At 54.5% G+C, this 14,105-nt stretch overlaps 2 protein-coding genes across 4 annotated transcripts; both read left to right on the top strand.

Moving 5' to 3' along the window:
* Window positions 1–198: 198 nt before the first annotated feature.
* ECH1 (enoyl-CoA hydratase 1) lies at window positions 199–6,762 on the top strand. Its single transcript, XM_072608328.1, has 10 exons — window positions 199–439; window positions 2,343–2,529; window positions 3,316–3,404; window positions 4,041–4,162; window positions 4,297–4,345; window positions 4,549–4,613; window positions 4,696–4,766; window positions 4,863–4,934; window positions 5,311–5,461; window positions 6,363–6,762. The coding sequence occupies exons 1-10, from the start codon at window positions 271–273 to the stop codon at window positions 6,465–6,467; spliced, it is 1,080 nt and encodes a 359-aa protein (XP_072464429.1). The 5' UTR covers window positions 199–270; the 3' UTR covers window positions 6,468–6,762.
* A 143-nt stretch (window positions 6,763–6,905) lies between these two features.
* LGALS4 (galectin 4) lies at window positions 6,906–14,062 on the top strand. 3 transcript variants are annotated; one of them, XM_072608331.1, is made up of 12 exons: window positions 6,906–7,090; window positions 7,215–7,351; window positions 7,557–7,645; window positions 7,950–7,998; window positions 8,169–8,364; window positions 10,348–10,482; window positions 11,491–11,517; window positions 11,655–11,696; window positions 11,948–11,977; window positions 12,406–12,494; window positions 13,015–13,180; window positions 13,285–14,062. In XM_072608331.1, the coding sequence occupies exons 4-12, from the start codon at window positions 7,985–7,987 to the stop codon at window positions 13,429–13,431; spliced, it is 846 nt and encodes a 281-aa protein (XP_072464432.1). In that variant the 5' UTR covers window positions 6,906–7,090; window positions 7,215–7,351; window positions 7,557–7,645; window positions 7,950–7,984; the 3' UTR covers window positions 13,432–14,062. The 3 variants fall into 3 exon arrangements, with proteins under 3 accessions (XP_072464432.1, XP_072464430.1, XP_072464431.1); XM_072608329.1 differs by lacking the exon at window positions 7,950–7,998; XM_072608330.1 differs by lacking the exon at window positions 6,906–7,090 and having other exon boundaries at window positions 7,160–7,351.
* The last annotated feature ends 43 nt before the right edge of the window (window positions 14,063–14,105 follow it).

The raw sequence follows: 14,105 nt of genomic DNA, 5'->3' as shown, positions 1-14,105 counted from the left end.
CTTGGTGGAGGTGGGGGCGCCAGGCCCCGCCCACTGGCGCAGCGGCCCCCCCCCGGGCCTCTCTTCTGCTCTTACATTCCCGACGCTGGGAGGGGGAAGGGGCGCCCTCTCCAGCCCTCCGCCCAGCGGCGGCCCGGGGGCGGGGCCAGAGGAAGGCCCGCCCCGTGACCCCGCCCTCTCTCCGCCTGCCCTCATTGGCTACGTCGGCGAAACGCCTTCGGGGCGTGCTGACGGCCGGGGAAACAAGATGGCTCCCTGCCCTTCCTCAACATGGCCGCTGCGCTCCGCCCCCACCCAAGATGGGCGGGGCTGAAAAATTGGCCGTGGGGCGTCGCTCTCTTCCGATCCGGCGTCAGCTTCCATCTCAGTGCGCGTGCTGCAGTCTTGATGTCGGCTGCGACCTCAGCTTCCCGCGGGCTCCGGAGCCTCCTGCTGCGGCGTGAGTCCCACGGCCCGGGGGCTCGGGGCGGCCGGCAGGCGGGAGTGGGGCCCGGGTCCGAGCCCTCCCCGCACCAGCTCACGTCCCCCCAGGCGGGCCAGCTCCGACCTTTCACCTACTTTGTGTTCCAGACCTTCCCCCTCAGTTCCCCAGGCGTGACCTCTCACCCATATGAGAGTCCTTCCCCAGGCACTGGAGCCGCCAACTCGCCCCTCCCCCTGCTTCCAGTCCTCCCCTCCCCTCTCCTGGCCTCCCTGGAGCCCCCTCCCCCTCCTTGTAGTGCTCCCCCTCCTCTCTCCTGGCCTCCCTGGAGCCCCCTCCCCCTCCCTGCAGTCTTCCCCTCTCCCCTCTCCTAGCGTCCCTGGAGCCCCCTCCCCCTCCTTGTAGTGCTCCCCCTCCCCTCTCCCCGCGTCCCTGGAGCCCCCTCCCCCTCCTTGTAGTGCTCCCCCTCCCCTCTCCTAGTGTCCCTGGAGCCCCCTCCCCCTCCTTGTAGTGCTCCCCCTCCCCTCTCCTAGCGTCCCTGGAGCCCCCTCCCCCTCCTTGTAGTGCTCCCCCTCCCCTCTCCTAGCGTCCCTGGAGCCCCCTCCCCCTCCTTGTAGTGCTCCCCCTCCCCTCTCCTAGCGTCCCTGGAGCCCCCTCCCCCTCCTTGTAGTGCTCCCCCTCCCCTCTCCTAGCGTCCCTGGAGCCCCCTCCCCCTCCTTGTAGTGCTCCCCCTCCCCTCTCCTGGCCTCCCTGGAGCCCCCTCCCCCTCCCTGCAGTCTTCCCCTCTCCCCTCTCCTAGCGTCCCTGGAGCCCCCTCCCCCTCCTTGTAGTGCTCCCCCTCCCCTCTCCTAGCGTCCCTGGAGCCCCCTCCCCCTCCTTGTAGTGCTCCCCTCTCCCCTCTCCCCGCGTCCCTGGAGCCCCCTCCCCCTCCTTGTAGTGCTCCCCCTCCCCTCTCCTAGTGTCCCTGGAGCCCCCTCCCCCTCCTTGTAGTGCTCCCCCTCCCCTCTCCCCGCGTCCCTGGAGCCCCCTCCCCCTCCTTGTAGTGCTCCCCCTCCCCTCTCCTAGCGTCCCTGGAGCCCCCTCCCCCTCCCTCCAGTCCTCCTCCTTCCCCTCTCCAATCTCCCTGGAGCCCCCTCCCCCTCCTTGTAGTGCTCCCCCTCCCCTCTCCTAGTGTCCCTGGAGCCCCCTCCCCCTCCTTGTAGTGCTCCCCCTCCCCTCTCCTAGTGTCCCTGGAGCCCCCTCCCCCTCCTTGTAGTGCTCCCCCTCCCCTCTCCTAGCGTCCCTGGAGCCCCCTCCCCCTCCTTGTAGTGCTCCCCCTCCCCTCTCCTAGCGTCCCTGGAGCCCCCTCCCCCTCCTTGTAGTGCTCCCCCTCCCCTCTCCTAGCGTCCCTGGAGCCCCCTCCCCCTCCTTGTAGTGCTCCCCCTCCCCTCTCCTAGCGTCCCTGGAGCCCCCTCCCCCTCCTTGTAGTGCTCCCCCTCCCCTCTCCTAGCGTCCCTGGAGCCCCCTCCCCCTCCCTCCAGTCCTCCTCCTTCCCCTCTCCAATCTCCCTGGAGCCCCTCCCCCTCCTTGTAGTGCTCCCCTCTCCCCTCTCCTAGTGTCCCTGGAGCCCCCTCCCCCTCCTTGTAGTGCTCCCCCTCCCCTCTCCTAGCGTCCCTGGAGCCCCCTCCCCCTCCCTCCAGTCCTGCCCTCTCCCCTCTCCTAGTGTCCCTGGAGCCCCCTCCCCCTCCCTCTAGTCCTGCCCCCTCCCCTCTCCTAGTATCCCTGGAGCCCCCTCTCCCCCTTCTAGTGTTCCCCTCTCCCCTCTCCTAGTTTCCTTGGAGCCCCCTTCCCCTTCCTCCAGTATTCTCCCATTTTCTTGCTCCAGCCCCACCTGTTTTCCTGAAATTTAGGGTAATAAGTCTCTCTGCTCCCCCAAACTCAGGACTGGTGGCCAGCCATGCCCCCCACCTCAGCTCTCGTCCCATGAGCTCCTCTACCGAGCTCGCAGCGACTCAGGCAAAGGAACATGACTATGAATCCCTCAAAGTGACCCAAGTTGGTAACCATATCCTGCACGTGGAGATAAACCGGCCAGAAAAGAGGAATGCAATGAACAAAGCATTCTGGAGGTCTGGACAGGGGAAGCCGGGAGGGCTTTCTGGCAGGGGGAGGCCAGTAGCCACCTGAATCTGTAGTGTCTGAGGCCCTCCAGGGCTTTCCTTCAGTCAGCAACGTGTAGTAATTTCTTGTGCCTAGCATTGTGTTGGGCTGGGGGAGGCAGATTAATACAGAAAACCCTTCCAGTGGACCAGCTCTCTGCCTCTTAGAGTGTTAACTGAGAGTCAGGACCTGAACCCAAGGCATTCTGGCTCTAACGCCAGCTCCTTGTGCATTAGGCCACCTGGTGGTGGTATAGAAGACAAGGTGTCTTCACTTGGGCAGTAAGTGTGCCATGGGGTGGGGGGCAGGAAGGAGGCTTTAAAGGATGGGTAAAAATTGGGCCAGCCACTAGAAGGAGGGGAGATCACAGGGCAGTGGGTTTGGGAAGGTGGGCTAGCCCAAGCAAAGGAAGGTGGGCTAGCGCAAGCAGAGGAAGTGATGCTCACAAGAGCAGGAGATATCTGATTGAGCTGCACTGGGGGCAGCCAGCAAGGAGACCGCTGAGAATCTATGGGGCAAGGGCAGGTCCAGAGGTCACCTTGTTCAGGAAGTAGTCACCAGGTAGGGTGACCATGGGGAAAGGATTGCTCAGGCATTTTAAAAGCACCTACTGTGTGCTAGGTGCTGTGCTAAGTGCACAGGGGGACCTGTGAGGGAGAGAAAAGAATAAGAATTGATAGAAAGGACATTGAGGCACAAACTAACATTGGCTGACCTACAGTGATTGCAGCCCTGACCTGGCCCTCTTTTCACAGGGAGATGGTGGAATGTTTCAACAAGATTGCTCAGGACCCTGGCTGCAGGGCTGTGGTGTTTTCAGGGGCTGGAAAGATGTTCTCCTCAGGTATCTCCTGAGCCCTCCCTCTGGTGCCAGAAGCCCCAGAGCAGAGGCTTCTGGTCTGGAGTAATGTCCTCCCCTCCTCTTCCTCCCAAAGCTCAGAAAGGCCTCCTCCAAGTCCCTCAGCTTCTCCAAGGGAAGCCCTCCCCAGCCCGGGAGTCTCCCCACTCATTTTACCTATGGGGAAACAGGCCTAGATGAGGGGTGTGAATCACCCATGATCACAGGTAGCAACCCCAGGATTTGAACCCAGGGCCTCTGACTCCCAGGTTCTGCACTCAAGCCTGTGCCTGGATTGCAGGGCATACTCTGGCAGGATGAGGGACCCATTCTTCCCAGTTTCGGGTCATAATGTGATAGTCAGGGCTGGAAGGGACCTCAGAAGATGCCAGTGAGTGATTTATGATAGCTCACAGTCATCTGGTTAAACTTTTCAAGTGCCTTCCTCACAATCCTACCAGGGTACGTGTGAGTGAAACTATTATCCTCATGCTACAGATGGGCAAACTGAGGTACAGAGGTCATGCAGCCAGTGTCAGAGATTGAACTTGAACCAAGATCTCCTGAGTCCAAGAAGTCATGGAGGGTGGAGAGGCGGACTTGGGGAGATGAATTCCAGGTTGTCCTTCACCCTCCCTCCAGGTATTGATCTTATCTATGTAAGTGAACTGATCCAGCCACCAGGGCAGGACACAGCTCGGGTCAGTTGGAATTTACGCCAAGCTATCGCCAGACACCAGGAGACCTTCAATGTCCTTGAGAAGGTGGGATTACCCTCTGCCTCAGTTCCCCCTTGACCTGAAAGAAGGGGCAGGCCCAGCCCTGCCCTCTGGTGGTGATTGGGTGAGGGTGACGGTAGTTCCCTTGGCCCATCCCTGACCCCCTCCATCCCTTTCAGTGTCCCAAGCCTGTCATCGCTGCTATTCATGGTGGTTGCATTGGGGGAGGTGAGTCTGTGGGGGACCTCCTCAGCCCTGGCCCAGGACCCTGAGCCCCCTCTGGCTCCAGTCACTTGACAGAAGGGGGAGGGATTTGGTGAAGGCCACCCAAGTTGCCACTAGGGCTCTTTTCACCCCACATCATGCCATCCCCAAAGTAATTTTTTTGATGTCCTGGTAATTTCTTGAGCCACTTTGCCTGTGCCTTCCAGGAGTGAATCTCATCACTGCCTGTGATATCAGATACTGTTCCCAGGATGCCTGGTTTCAGGTGAAGGTGAGTAGAGGCTCAGGCCAGGGGAACACCCTGGGTAGATGACTGTGAAAGATTCAGACCTTTTCCCTACTCTGACACACAGGAGGTGGACATCGGTCTGGCTGCAGATGTGGGGGCACTACAGCGTCTGCCCCGGATCATAGGGAGCCGAAGGTGTGGAGGGCAGAAGGCAGGGCTTTGGGGAAGAGGGAAAAGGAAGGGGTGGGCTCGGGGTCAGATTCTCACTAAGCTCAGTGTCCCCTTCCCCAGCCTGGTGAGTGAGTTGGTCTTCACTGCCCGAAAGATGATGGCCGATGAAGCTCTGAGCAGTGGGCTGGTCAGGTAAGCCCCCTGGACCTCGCCTCCTCACTGCCCACTTGAGGAGGGAGGAGACTGAGAGTGCCTAGCTCCCAGCCATGACCTCAGTAAGTCTGGGTCCTGGCCCTAGAGCCCTAGTCTGAAATCCAAGGCTGCTGGGCATTTGCTGTGGGCTCCAGACTCAGCCTCTGTGTCCCCTCCCAGGGGATCCCCCCAGGCCCATTCAGAACCTGGACACTGGACCTCTGGACCCTTCCATCCAGGTGCTGTCCTCTCTTCCCAGCCAAGGCCTTGGGATCCTGGCCCTTCCTGAGGAGAGGCGAGTCCTCACTGCATGCTCCCCTAAACCCCTGCGGGCCCTTAGATTTTGCTGACTTGGGTCCTCTCCACCCACCCTTAGTCGAGTGTTTCAGGACCGTGAGTCCCTCCTGGCTGCAGCCTTTGCTCTGGCTGAAGAAATCTCCAGCAAGAGCCCCATCGCTGTGCATGGCACCAAAGTCAACCTGGTCTACTCCCGGGACCACTCTGTGCCAGAAAGTCTCAACTTCATGGTGAGCCCCCATTCCCCCAGGCCTTTCAGCCAGGCACCCCCAGCATGGTTGGCCCATTTTTCTTCTAGACCTCCCCAATTGCTGTGGCTCTTCCCAGAGCAGGCAGTCAGCCCATGTTTGTCAAGCTCTTACTATGTGCCAAGCCCTGCCCTCAGGAAGCTCCTAGTCTAACAGCCATGCATAATGGGAGATAAACAAGGCAGGGGGGTGGGGAAGGCTTCCCAGAGAGGGTGGGATTGGAGCTGGGGCTCCCTGCTCTGCAATCGAAAGGAGATCTCCTTAGCCACCTCCAGTTCACTGACTCCAGGAAGCAACAGGAAATTCTCTGGCTTTTAAACCCCCAGGAGACCTAGGCTGTCCCCTCTGGTGGTTCCACATCCTCTCTGCATCCTCTCTGAGGCCTTCCCACAGGCCCGGCATGGGGGGCAGACAGCCAGGAGGACAGGAGGGGTGGACAGAGGTCACAGGAGGAAGAATGGGAGCCCCGTTGGGTTTAAGTCCGCCACCCCCTGCCCCCCACTCTTCCTGACCGGATCTCCGCTCTCTACCCCTATTCCTTTTTCTAAACTCACTTAATAAACATTGATTGGTTCCTCTCTCTGCCCCGTCCCACCCATTCAGATCTGCCCTCCTTGCTTCTGCAGGAGGCGCAGCTAGAGGGCGCCGTAGCGCACAGAGCACCGGGCCAGGGCCTGGAAGATTCATCTTCCTGAGTTCAAATCTGGCCTCTGACACTTCCTAGCTGTGTGACCCTGGGCAAGTCACTTAGCCCTGTTTTCCTCAGTTTCCTCATCTATAATACGAGTAGGTGAAGGAAATGGCAAACCCCTCCAGTGTCTCTGCCAAGACCCAACAGAACTGCCTCTTGAGTGGTTTCTCCCCTTCTCCCTCCTGTCTCCAGGCTAGCTGGAATATGAGCATGCTGCAGACCGAAGACATAGTCAAGTCGGTCCAGGCCGCCTTGGAGAAGAAGGACCTGAAGAGCGTCACCTTCTCCAAGCTCTGAATGCTTTGCCCCGCTCCTCTTTGCCCCCCACCCCCCATGATCCTAGAGACCATCCCAGCCCCCCTCACCCTATTGCAAAGGGCTTTGTAGCTCACAGCATCCTTTCTTAGAAACTAGTACGGCCTTCTGGGGTCAGACACACCCCCTCCCCAACTTGCCCAAGGTCACCCAAGGCAGTGGGGAGTGAAGCAGCATACCCTGCCTTTCTGTGACCTCCTCCACACCTCGAGGCCCCCCACTGTCCTTCAGAGGAGTATTCCTGTGTGGTGGGGCTGTAATAAAGTCATTCTGTGAACACAGCGACTCCAAGTGTACTTAGCTGGACCTGGGTGTGTGCCAAGGGAGGAGCTGGGAGGGAGCCAGATGGTGGAGGTCAAAGACACTTTGGCTGGCTCTCAGCTGGATACTTCCTCCTGTCCTACACACCTGTTTGTTCTGGGTGGACATCAAGCCCAATTATCCAATAGAGGTTACAGGATCTGGAGATTACCATCAAGATAAGACTTGACTGTGTTCAAAGTTCATGCAGTTCTTTCCTCTTTTCTGAGGCAGGGAAAGTATAAGGAACCTCCAGACCCACCCTGGAATGAGTTGAGGTTGTGGGGCAGAAGTCCTCCTGATGGGTGTGTGTGGGGGGGTGATGTATCCAAACAAGGGAGTGGGTAGGATGGGAGGGTAAGGAAGGGGTGTCCATCCCCCACAATCTGATGCCGCCACACCCAGGACACCCCTTCCCTGCTTTCCCAGGGTATAAAAGGCATCGTTGGCACACTCCCTAACCTACTCCAGACACCGGCTCTTTCCTCTGCTGCCAGTGCCCTTTCTTTATCCACACCAACATGGCCTTCATGCCTGCTCCTGGTTATCATCCCTACTTTAACCCGGTGAGTGACCAACCAACTGGCCCTGGCTCTTGTGCTCATATTCACAGACCTGATCTTTTCCAAATCTGATCTCTCATTCCAATGATGACCTTGTGAAGTGAGGGCAGGCTAGTTATAGCTGCCAAACCCTCCCTCCCTTCTTCTGGGGACTTGTAAGACCTCGATTCTGGGCCTCCCTAACCTCTGCCCCCCTCTCCCCACTCAGACTCTCCCATATAATAGAGAGATCCCTGGCGGGCTACGCCCAGGAATGTCCATTTATATCCAAGGAGTGGCCAGTAACCACATGAAGAGGTGAGGGCTGTGGGGGGGAGGGAAAAAGGGATTAGGGTGATGGGAGAGGGGTAGGGGTCCCTGGACAGAGGTGGCTGGAAAAAATGCTGGCTATGGATTCAGAGGACCTGGGTTCTAATCTTTGGCCTATCACTTTAATACTTGTGTGACCTTGAAATCTCTCCATGTCTTTGAAGACTCAGTTCCATAATCTGTGAAATAGGAAGGCTGAGTTAGATGGGAAGGAGGGAACAAGCATTTATTAAGTGCCTACTGTGTGCCAGGTTCCCTTATGCAGTCTCACCTTAGACATCTCCTGTCTTAGGCAATGTCTCCAAGGTTACAGCAGGCTCTGAACCGATGGCCCTGGCCTGGTGAGGGACAGAACTGAACCCTGACATTAGGAGGCTGAAGGATGCAGGAGGGGAGGGCCGAGATCTTCCCAGAGGTCAAGGGAGCCAGTGGGTGCCGGGAGGCTCAGCAGCTGCGGGAGTGGGGGCTGGTGGGGTCTGAGCCTCTGTTTATCCCCTCTTCTCCCTGCCAGGTTCCATGTCAACTTTGCTTTGTCTGGGGACGACATCGCATTCCACTTCAATCCGCGGTTTGATGGGTGGGACAAGGTCGTTCTCAACTCGAAGCAGGGGGGCCGCTGGGGGAGCGAGGAGAGGAAGAACAGCATGCCCTTCCATAAGGGGAGCGCCTTTGAACTGGTGTTCACGGTCACGAACGAGCACTACAAGGTGCGGGGGAGCCCCGGCTTATTGGTGCAGGCATGGCAGGGCTGTGTCCTCCCACACTCCCCAGCTCCCTCCTGGACCCACAGGCTGGGAGCCTCGAACTCCCTAGACCCAGAACCTTCTTTAGTCTTACGAGAAACTTCTCAGAGCATCTGGCACGAGGGCGGCAGCCTTGGGGTCCCAGCTCTCTTGTAGAGGCCACCCCCAAGTCAACCTCAAGATGCAGTCAGTCAGCAAGCATTTATGAAGCACCTAAGCTGAGGAAGGGGGAGTTTCGCAGATTTAGCCTGCATCTAAAGCAAGGCTTCTAATCATAAAAGCACAGTGCTTTCTCAACGTGTTAGCAGTCCCTGGGACTTCGGGTCTTCAAAGTACTGGCTAGGCTGGGCTGTCTTAGAGGACCGGATGATGGGAGGTCCCCTCATTGGCCGAGGTCCAGCGACTCTGTGACACACCCAGATAATTTCCCTTCTTTATCTAGCCAGTTCCTGCCCGGTTTTTAAGGCCGGACTCAATGCTCTCTCTTCAGGGTAACCTTCCCAAATCTCCTGGGTTGGGGATGTCCTCCCAGCTAGGACACAGCATGGAAGGACTGAATGAATCAATGAATGAATTAATGAAAAAAACATTTATTAAGCACTTACTATTACCAGGCGCCCCTGGCTTTGGAATGAAAAGGCCTGGGTTCAAATATTGCTCCATGGCTACCTATGTACCCATTCACGTTTCCAGGTCTTAGTTTCTTCAGCTGTCAAATGTTTTGGTTTTTTTTTATCTCAGCCTCAGATCCTAATCCCTGATTTTCCATAACACCTTGCACACTCTGCTTGTACCTTCTGTTTCTCACCCTGTCTCAGGGGTGGGGAACCTGCAAGGGGAACGGAACCCTGTGACCTGAGGCCACATATGGTCCTCAAGTGTGGCCCTTTGAACCCAAACTTCACATGGGGCCCTTTAGGTGCTCAAGCGCGGCCCTTTGACTGAATCCAGACTGGACGTACAGGGCCACATGTGGTCTCCCGGCACAGGGTCCCGTTCCTCCACCCCCCCACCCCCCATCCCCGCCCTGTCTGGAGCAAGGGCTGCTAGATGGCACCAGAGAGCCAGCCCAGGAGTCAGGAGAGCCTGAGTTCATATGCAGCCTAAGATACTTACTAACTGTGTGACCCTGGGCAAGTCACTGATCCCTGCTTGCCTCCGTTTCTTCATCTGTAAAAATGAGTTGAAGAAGGAAATGGCAAACCACTCCAGTGTCTCTGCCAAGAAAACCTCAGATAGAATCTGGGAGAGTCAGATAGCACCAACCTACCTAGAGCAAAGAGTTCTGCACACAGTGGATGCTTCATAAACTCTTAGTCAGTCAATAAGCATTTATTAAGTGCCCACTATGTGCCAGGAACTGTGCTAAGTCCTGGGGATACAAAGACAGGCAAAATATAGTCTCTGCCCTCAAGGAGTTCATGGGGGAGATGATATGCAAGTCACTGTGGACCAAGGAAATATAGACTGGATAAATTGGAAGTGATCAACAGAAGGAAAGCCCTAACCTCAAGAGGAATCAGGAAAGTCTTCCTATTTTTGAATGAATGAATTTGATATAAAATTCCTATACACATATAATTATCCAAACCTGAGAATTTACCGGGGCAAGGAACTCCCTTTACCAATGCAAGTCAGCACCTTCTCTGTAGCGTTGAGTCTTGGACAGTCTCTTGGGAGGCACTTTGAGATGAGGTGACAGCTAGTAGATGTCAGAGACAGAATTTGAACTCAGGTCTGCCTGGATACTATGCTGCCTCTGATGCATGTTATGTGAGGTCTGAGAGAGGGAAATGGTCATTCCCAAAGTCAGGGGTGGGGAGGATGGAGGTGAGGGGAAGACTCTCCTGGGAATGCTTTTTGAGTAATGTGGCCTTGAGTTGAGTCATGATACAGATATTCAAGAGTCCTAATTCCCCCCCTCTCCTCTCTCTTCCTTCCCCTCAGGTGGTAGTAAATGGCAGCCCCTTCTATGAGTATAAACATCGGATCCCTATACAGATGGTCACCCATCTGCAAGTGGATGGGGACTTGGAACTTCAATCCATCAACTTTCTTGGAGGTGGTTCTGCCCCAGGCCAGGTAGAGTATCTCTGAAGGGGGATAGGCTAACAAGGGCAGGGATAGACTGGGTGGGGCAGAGGTGAGGACACTATATGCCATCCTGTCCTCCTGGTGTGCTAAGGAAGTTCTGGGGCCACTTTGGGAGAGACAGTGATCCAGATGGGGAGACCAGCATGGGAGGAGGAAACTCCTAAGTGCTCCCTATGAGGATTTCCTGCCTGGAACCAAAGACATTTGAACCAGAAGAAATCTTTGACCATCTGCTCCTCTTTCTACCTCCCACCACAGCCTCCCGCCTTCCCCAGTTTTACAGAGGAGAGGGAAACAGCTTGCCCAAGCAAAAGAATATAATTTATAAACTCCCATATGATTAATATAAAGTAATTAATAATTCATAAATTATAATTCAAGCCCAGGCAGGCCCTTCAGTCTACAAATCCAGTTCATTAAATTATGACCTAGTTGTCCCAGTGTTGTCCCGCCTTTGGACAAGAAGATGAACAACATCTGCTGATACTGTTTGGTGAAAAGGGCTGAATTCAGAGTCAGGGGATTACTTCTAATCCCAGATCTGCCCTGGACTACCTATCACTGGGCCTGCCTTGGTTTGTCTCCTCTGTAAATGAGGAAGTTGGAGGAAATGATTTAGATGCCTCCTTACTGCTCTGAACACTGATCTTCTGTCATCTCAGATTCTTATTTTGAGTGTGTTTCCACAGACACAGGGGCAGCAAAGAGTTGAGGAGATGGTTGAGATTAGAAATCAGATCAAGTCTATCCCTCCTAATAAAGATGGTCATGGAGGTGGGGCTTCCTTTCTCCCATACAGATATTTGTTGGGCACCCTAGAATTTTCCTTTGGAACTTTAGAGTGCTTGGTTTCCCCTTGTAGAACTCCATGCTCTTAGCTCATGGTTGTGCAAAGGCTGAAGAGTGCCAAGCCTCCATCCCCTTTTTACCTAGAGCTTTGGGGTCCTCTTTGTCCCACCTCTAGATACTTTATGCCTTTCCATTCTGTTCCCACAGATGCCTATGCCAGCCCCAGCATACCCAGTAAGTACCCACTAGGGGAAGGAGGTCAGGGCATGGAATCAGGAAGTTAATCAGGGAGGGAAATACAAAATGGGATAGGGGAAGTGGGGAAGCAGAAGGTCTCTTTCCTTACCTTTCTCTACTCCCTCCTCCACTAGGGCGTAGGGGCTACTTACATGAATCGATACCAGCAATTACCGGTGAGTAGGATGTGACTGGAGGAAGAGCTGGATATAGGGGTGGTCATCTCTGACTCCTGTTGTAGTAGAATCAATCAGCAGAGTATATGAACCCTGGAGAAGACCCAAGTTCAAACCCTACCTCTGACACCAACCACCTGTGTGATCATGAACAAATCACTTTGCTTCTCTGAGACCCAACTGCCCTTCAAATGCTCAGTTCTGTAATCCTGTGGGTCCCCTAATCTCCTGCTCATTTTCTCCCTTTGCAGACCATGGAAGGGCCACCAGTCTTCAATCCGGTATGGTGCTCGTGTAGTAGGAGATTGGGTTAATGGGGAAAGAGAGAGTGGGGGCCCAGGGAGGTAGAATTAGGAAGGAAAGGGAGGTCATGAGGGCTTTTGAGAATAGGGTCTTGGTGACTAGAATCTAGAGGAGGTTCATGGTGGGGGAGGTGGGGAAGAAAGATAGGCAGATCTGTTTCTGTGGGAATGCAGGTGATCCCATCTGTTATCCCTGCCTGATGCAATGGAGCCAGAGGACCTGGGTTCAAATCCTAGACCCCCTACTTCCTATTGGTGTGACATGGGATTTGTTTTTCTTGTCTGCGTGTGATGGGGAACTAGCACATACACACAGTCAGTCTACATATAAAAGGAGGGCATTGAGCTGAATGCCCTCTAAGGTTCTGGTCAGCTCTTGATCTTATCTATGACCCTTTGATCAACAGCCTGTGCCATTCTTTGGGCGGATCCAGGGTGGCCTTACACCCCGAAAAACCATCGTGATAAAAGGACAGGTGACCCAACAGGCCCGCAAGTAAGGGACCTAGCTGCATAACCCATCAGTGCCTACCCTTTCTGAGCTCCTGTTCGTCCAGATCTCCAAATTCTTAGGAACCCACTTGTCTAGCCTTCCAATGAAATTTCTCCTGGGGACCCAGAAGTTCCTTAGCCCCTTCCTTTCCCAGAGTGTAAGACATCTGATAACCTCCGCTCTACCACTACTCCCCGAGCCTTTTTCCCCTCACAAGTCCCACCCCAAGTTCCCACTCAGGGGCCCTCAAATTCAGGTTATCACTGCTACCCCCAGGGACCCAAATGTGGGTCCCAACCCTGAAATTCCTCCTGGGGAGTCATAAGTACAACATCTATCCAATTCTCAGACCCATTAAGGGATCATATATCCTCCCTAGCCCCCCTTGCTATTTTTCCCCTCCCCCAAGAGTTCAGATATTCAGATAGTTACACACATATTCTTCCACTTTTGGCATCCAAATCTCTCAGGCCCAGGGATAGGGACCCACCCTCAGTGATGCTCCACCTTTCTTTCCCCCCAGCTTCGTAATCAACTTCAAGGTGGATCATTCTGAGGATGTGGCCCTGCACATTAACCCCCGGTTCCCTGAAGGTGCTGTGGTCCGCAACAGCTTCATAGGTGGCAGGTGGGGGAAAGAGGAGAGGAACGTCTCCTTCAATCCATTCATTCCGGGCCAGTATTTTGATGTGAGTCTGGGGTGGGGAGGATCAGTGAACTTCCTCCTGCTTCCGTTTTCCTCGTTTGTCCCCCACCTTGACTCTTATACTGTCCGTTTCCTGCCTCCCTCCAGCTGTCCATCCGCTGTGGTAATGACCGCTTCAAAATCTTTGCCAATGGCCAGCACGTCTTTGATTATGCGCACCGATTCTCTGACTTCAGCAGGGTGAACACGGTGGAGATCAAGGGAGATTTGTCCCTGTCATATGTGCAGATCTGAGCCCGTGGCAAGGAGATGGCCCAGCCCACATAGGGCTGGGCTCTCAATGTGTGCCAGTCCTTGTGTCTGTAAGAGCATTTGTCATTTTTCCTCTGATTTGCTTATGTATTCATTTGTTCTCTCATTCATTGGTTCCTTGACATCCATTCAATTTCACTAACGTATTAAGAGCCTTCTGCATACCAGGTACCTTTCTAGGTCTGAGGAATGCAAAGACACAAATGAAACTGTCCCTGTCCTCATGAAGCTGGAAGAAAGACAGATAAGTAAATTCAAAGTAATTTAGGACAAGAACACTCATGACCAAGTGGTCAGGAAAGAGCACAGTGCCTGGGATACAGTAGGCACTTAATAAATGTTGGTTGATTGAAATGCCTACTATATGCCAGTTTCTTTTTTTTTCATTGATTTTATTTGTTCTCAGTTTTCTACAATCACTTCCATATGACTTGGATTCCACCCTCCTCCTTCCCCCCTCCTTCTCCCCCCTCTCCAAGACAGCATGCAGTCTTATATAGGTTCTACACATACGTTCTTATTAAATACATTTTCACCTTAGTCATGTTGCATAGAAGAATTAAAATGAATGGGAGAAACCATAAAATAAAACAAAGCAGAACACAAGAGAAAATGGTCTGCTTCATTCTTTGATTCAGTTTCATAGTTTTTTCTCT

The sequence above is a fragment of the Notamacropus eugenii genome, chromosome 5 (genome assembly GCF_028372415.1).
Source record: "Notamacropus eugenii isolate mMacEug1 chromosome 5, mMacEug1.pri_v2, whole genome shotgun sequence".
Taxonomy (NCBI): domain Eukaryota; kingdom Metazoa; phylum Chordata; class Mammalia; order Diprotodontia; family Macropodidae; genus Notamacropus; species Notamacropus eugenii.
Note: the sequence above shows the minus strand (reverse complement) of the source record. Positions and strands in the feature narration are given on the sequence as shown.

What these genes read in the sequence shown, in the direction of transcription:
- ECH1 (XM_072608328.1), top strand. Translation starts at nt 271, where the DNA reads ATGGCCGCTGCGCTCCGCCCCCACCCAAGATGGGCGGGGCTGAAAAAT. An exon ending in TGGAAAGATGTTCTCCTCAG is followed by an intron (nt 3,405 to 4,040) that starts GTATCTCCTGAG and finishes CCCTCCCTCCAG; the next exon opens with GTATTGATCTTATCTATGTA. An exon ending in CGGATCATAGGGAGCCGAAG is followed by an intron (nt 4,767 to 4,862) that starts GTGTGGAGGGCA and finishes CCCCTTCCCCAG; the next exon opens with CCTGGTGAGTGAGTTGGTCT.
- LGALS4 (XM_072608329.1), top strand. Translation starts at nt 7,307, where the DNA reads ATGGCCTTCATGCCTGCTCCTGGTTATCATCCCTACTTTAACCCG. An exon ending in ATCGATACCAGCAATTACCG is followed by an intron (nt 11,697 to 11,947) that starts GTGAGTAGGATG and finishes CTCCCTTTGCAG; the next exon opens with ACCATGGAAGGGCCACCAGT. An exon ending in TTCCGGGCCAGTATTTTGAT is followed by an intron (nt 13,181 to 13,284) that starts GTGAGTCTGGGG and finishes GCCTCCCTCCAG; the next exon opens with CTGTCCATCCGCTGTGGTAA.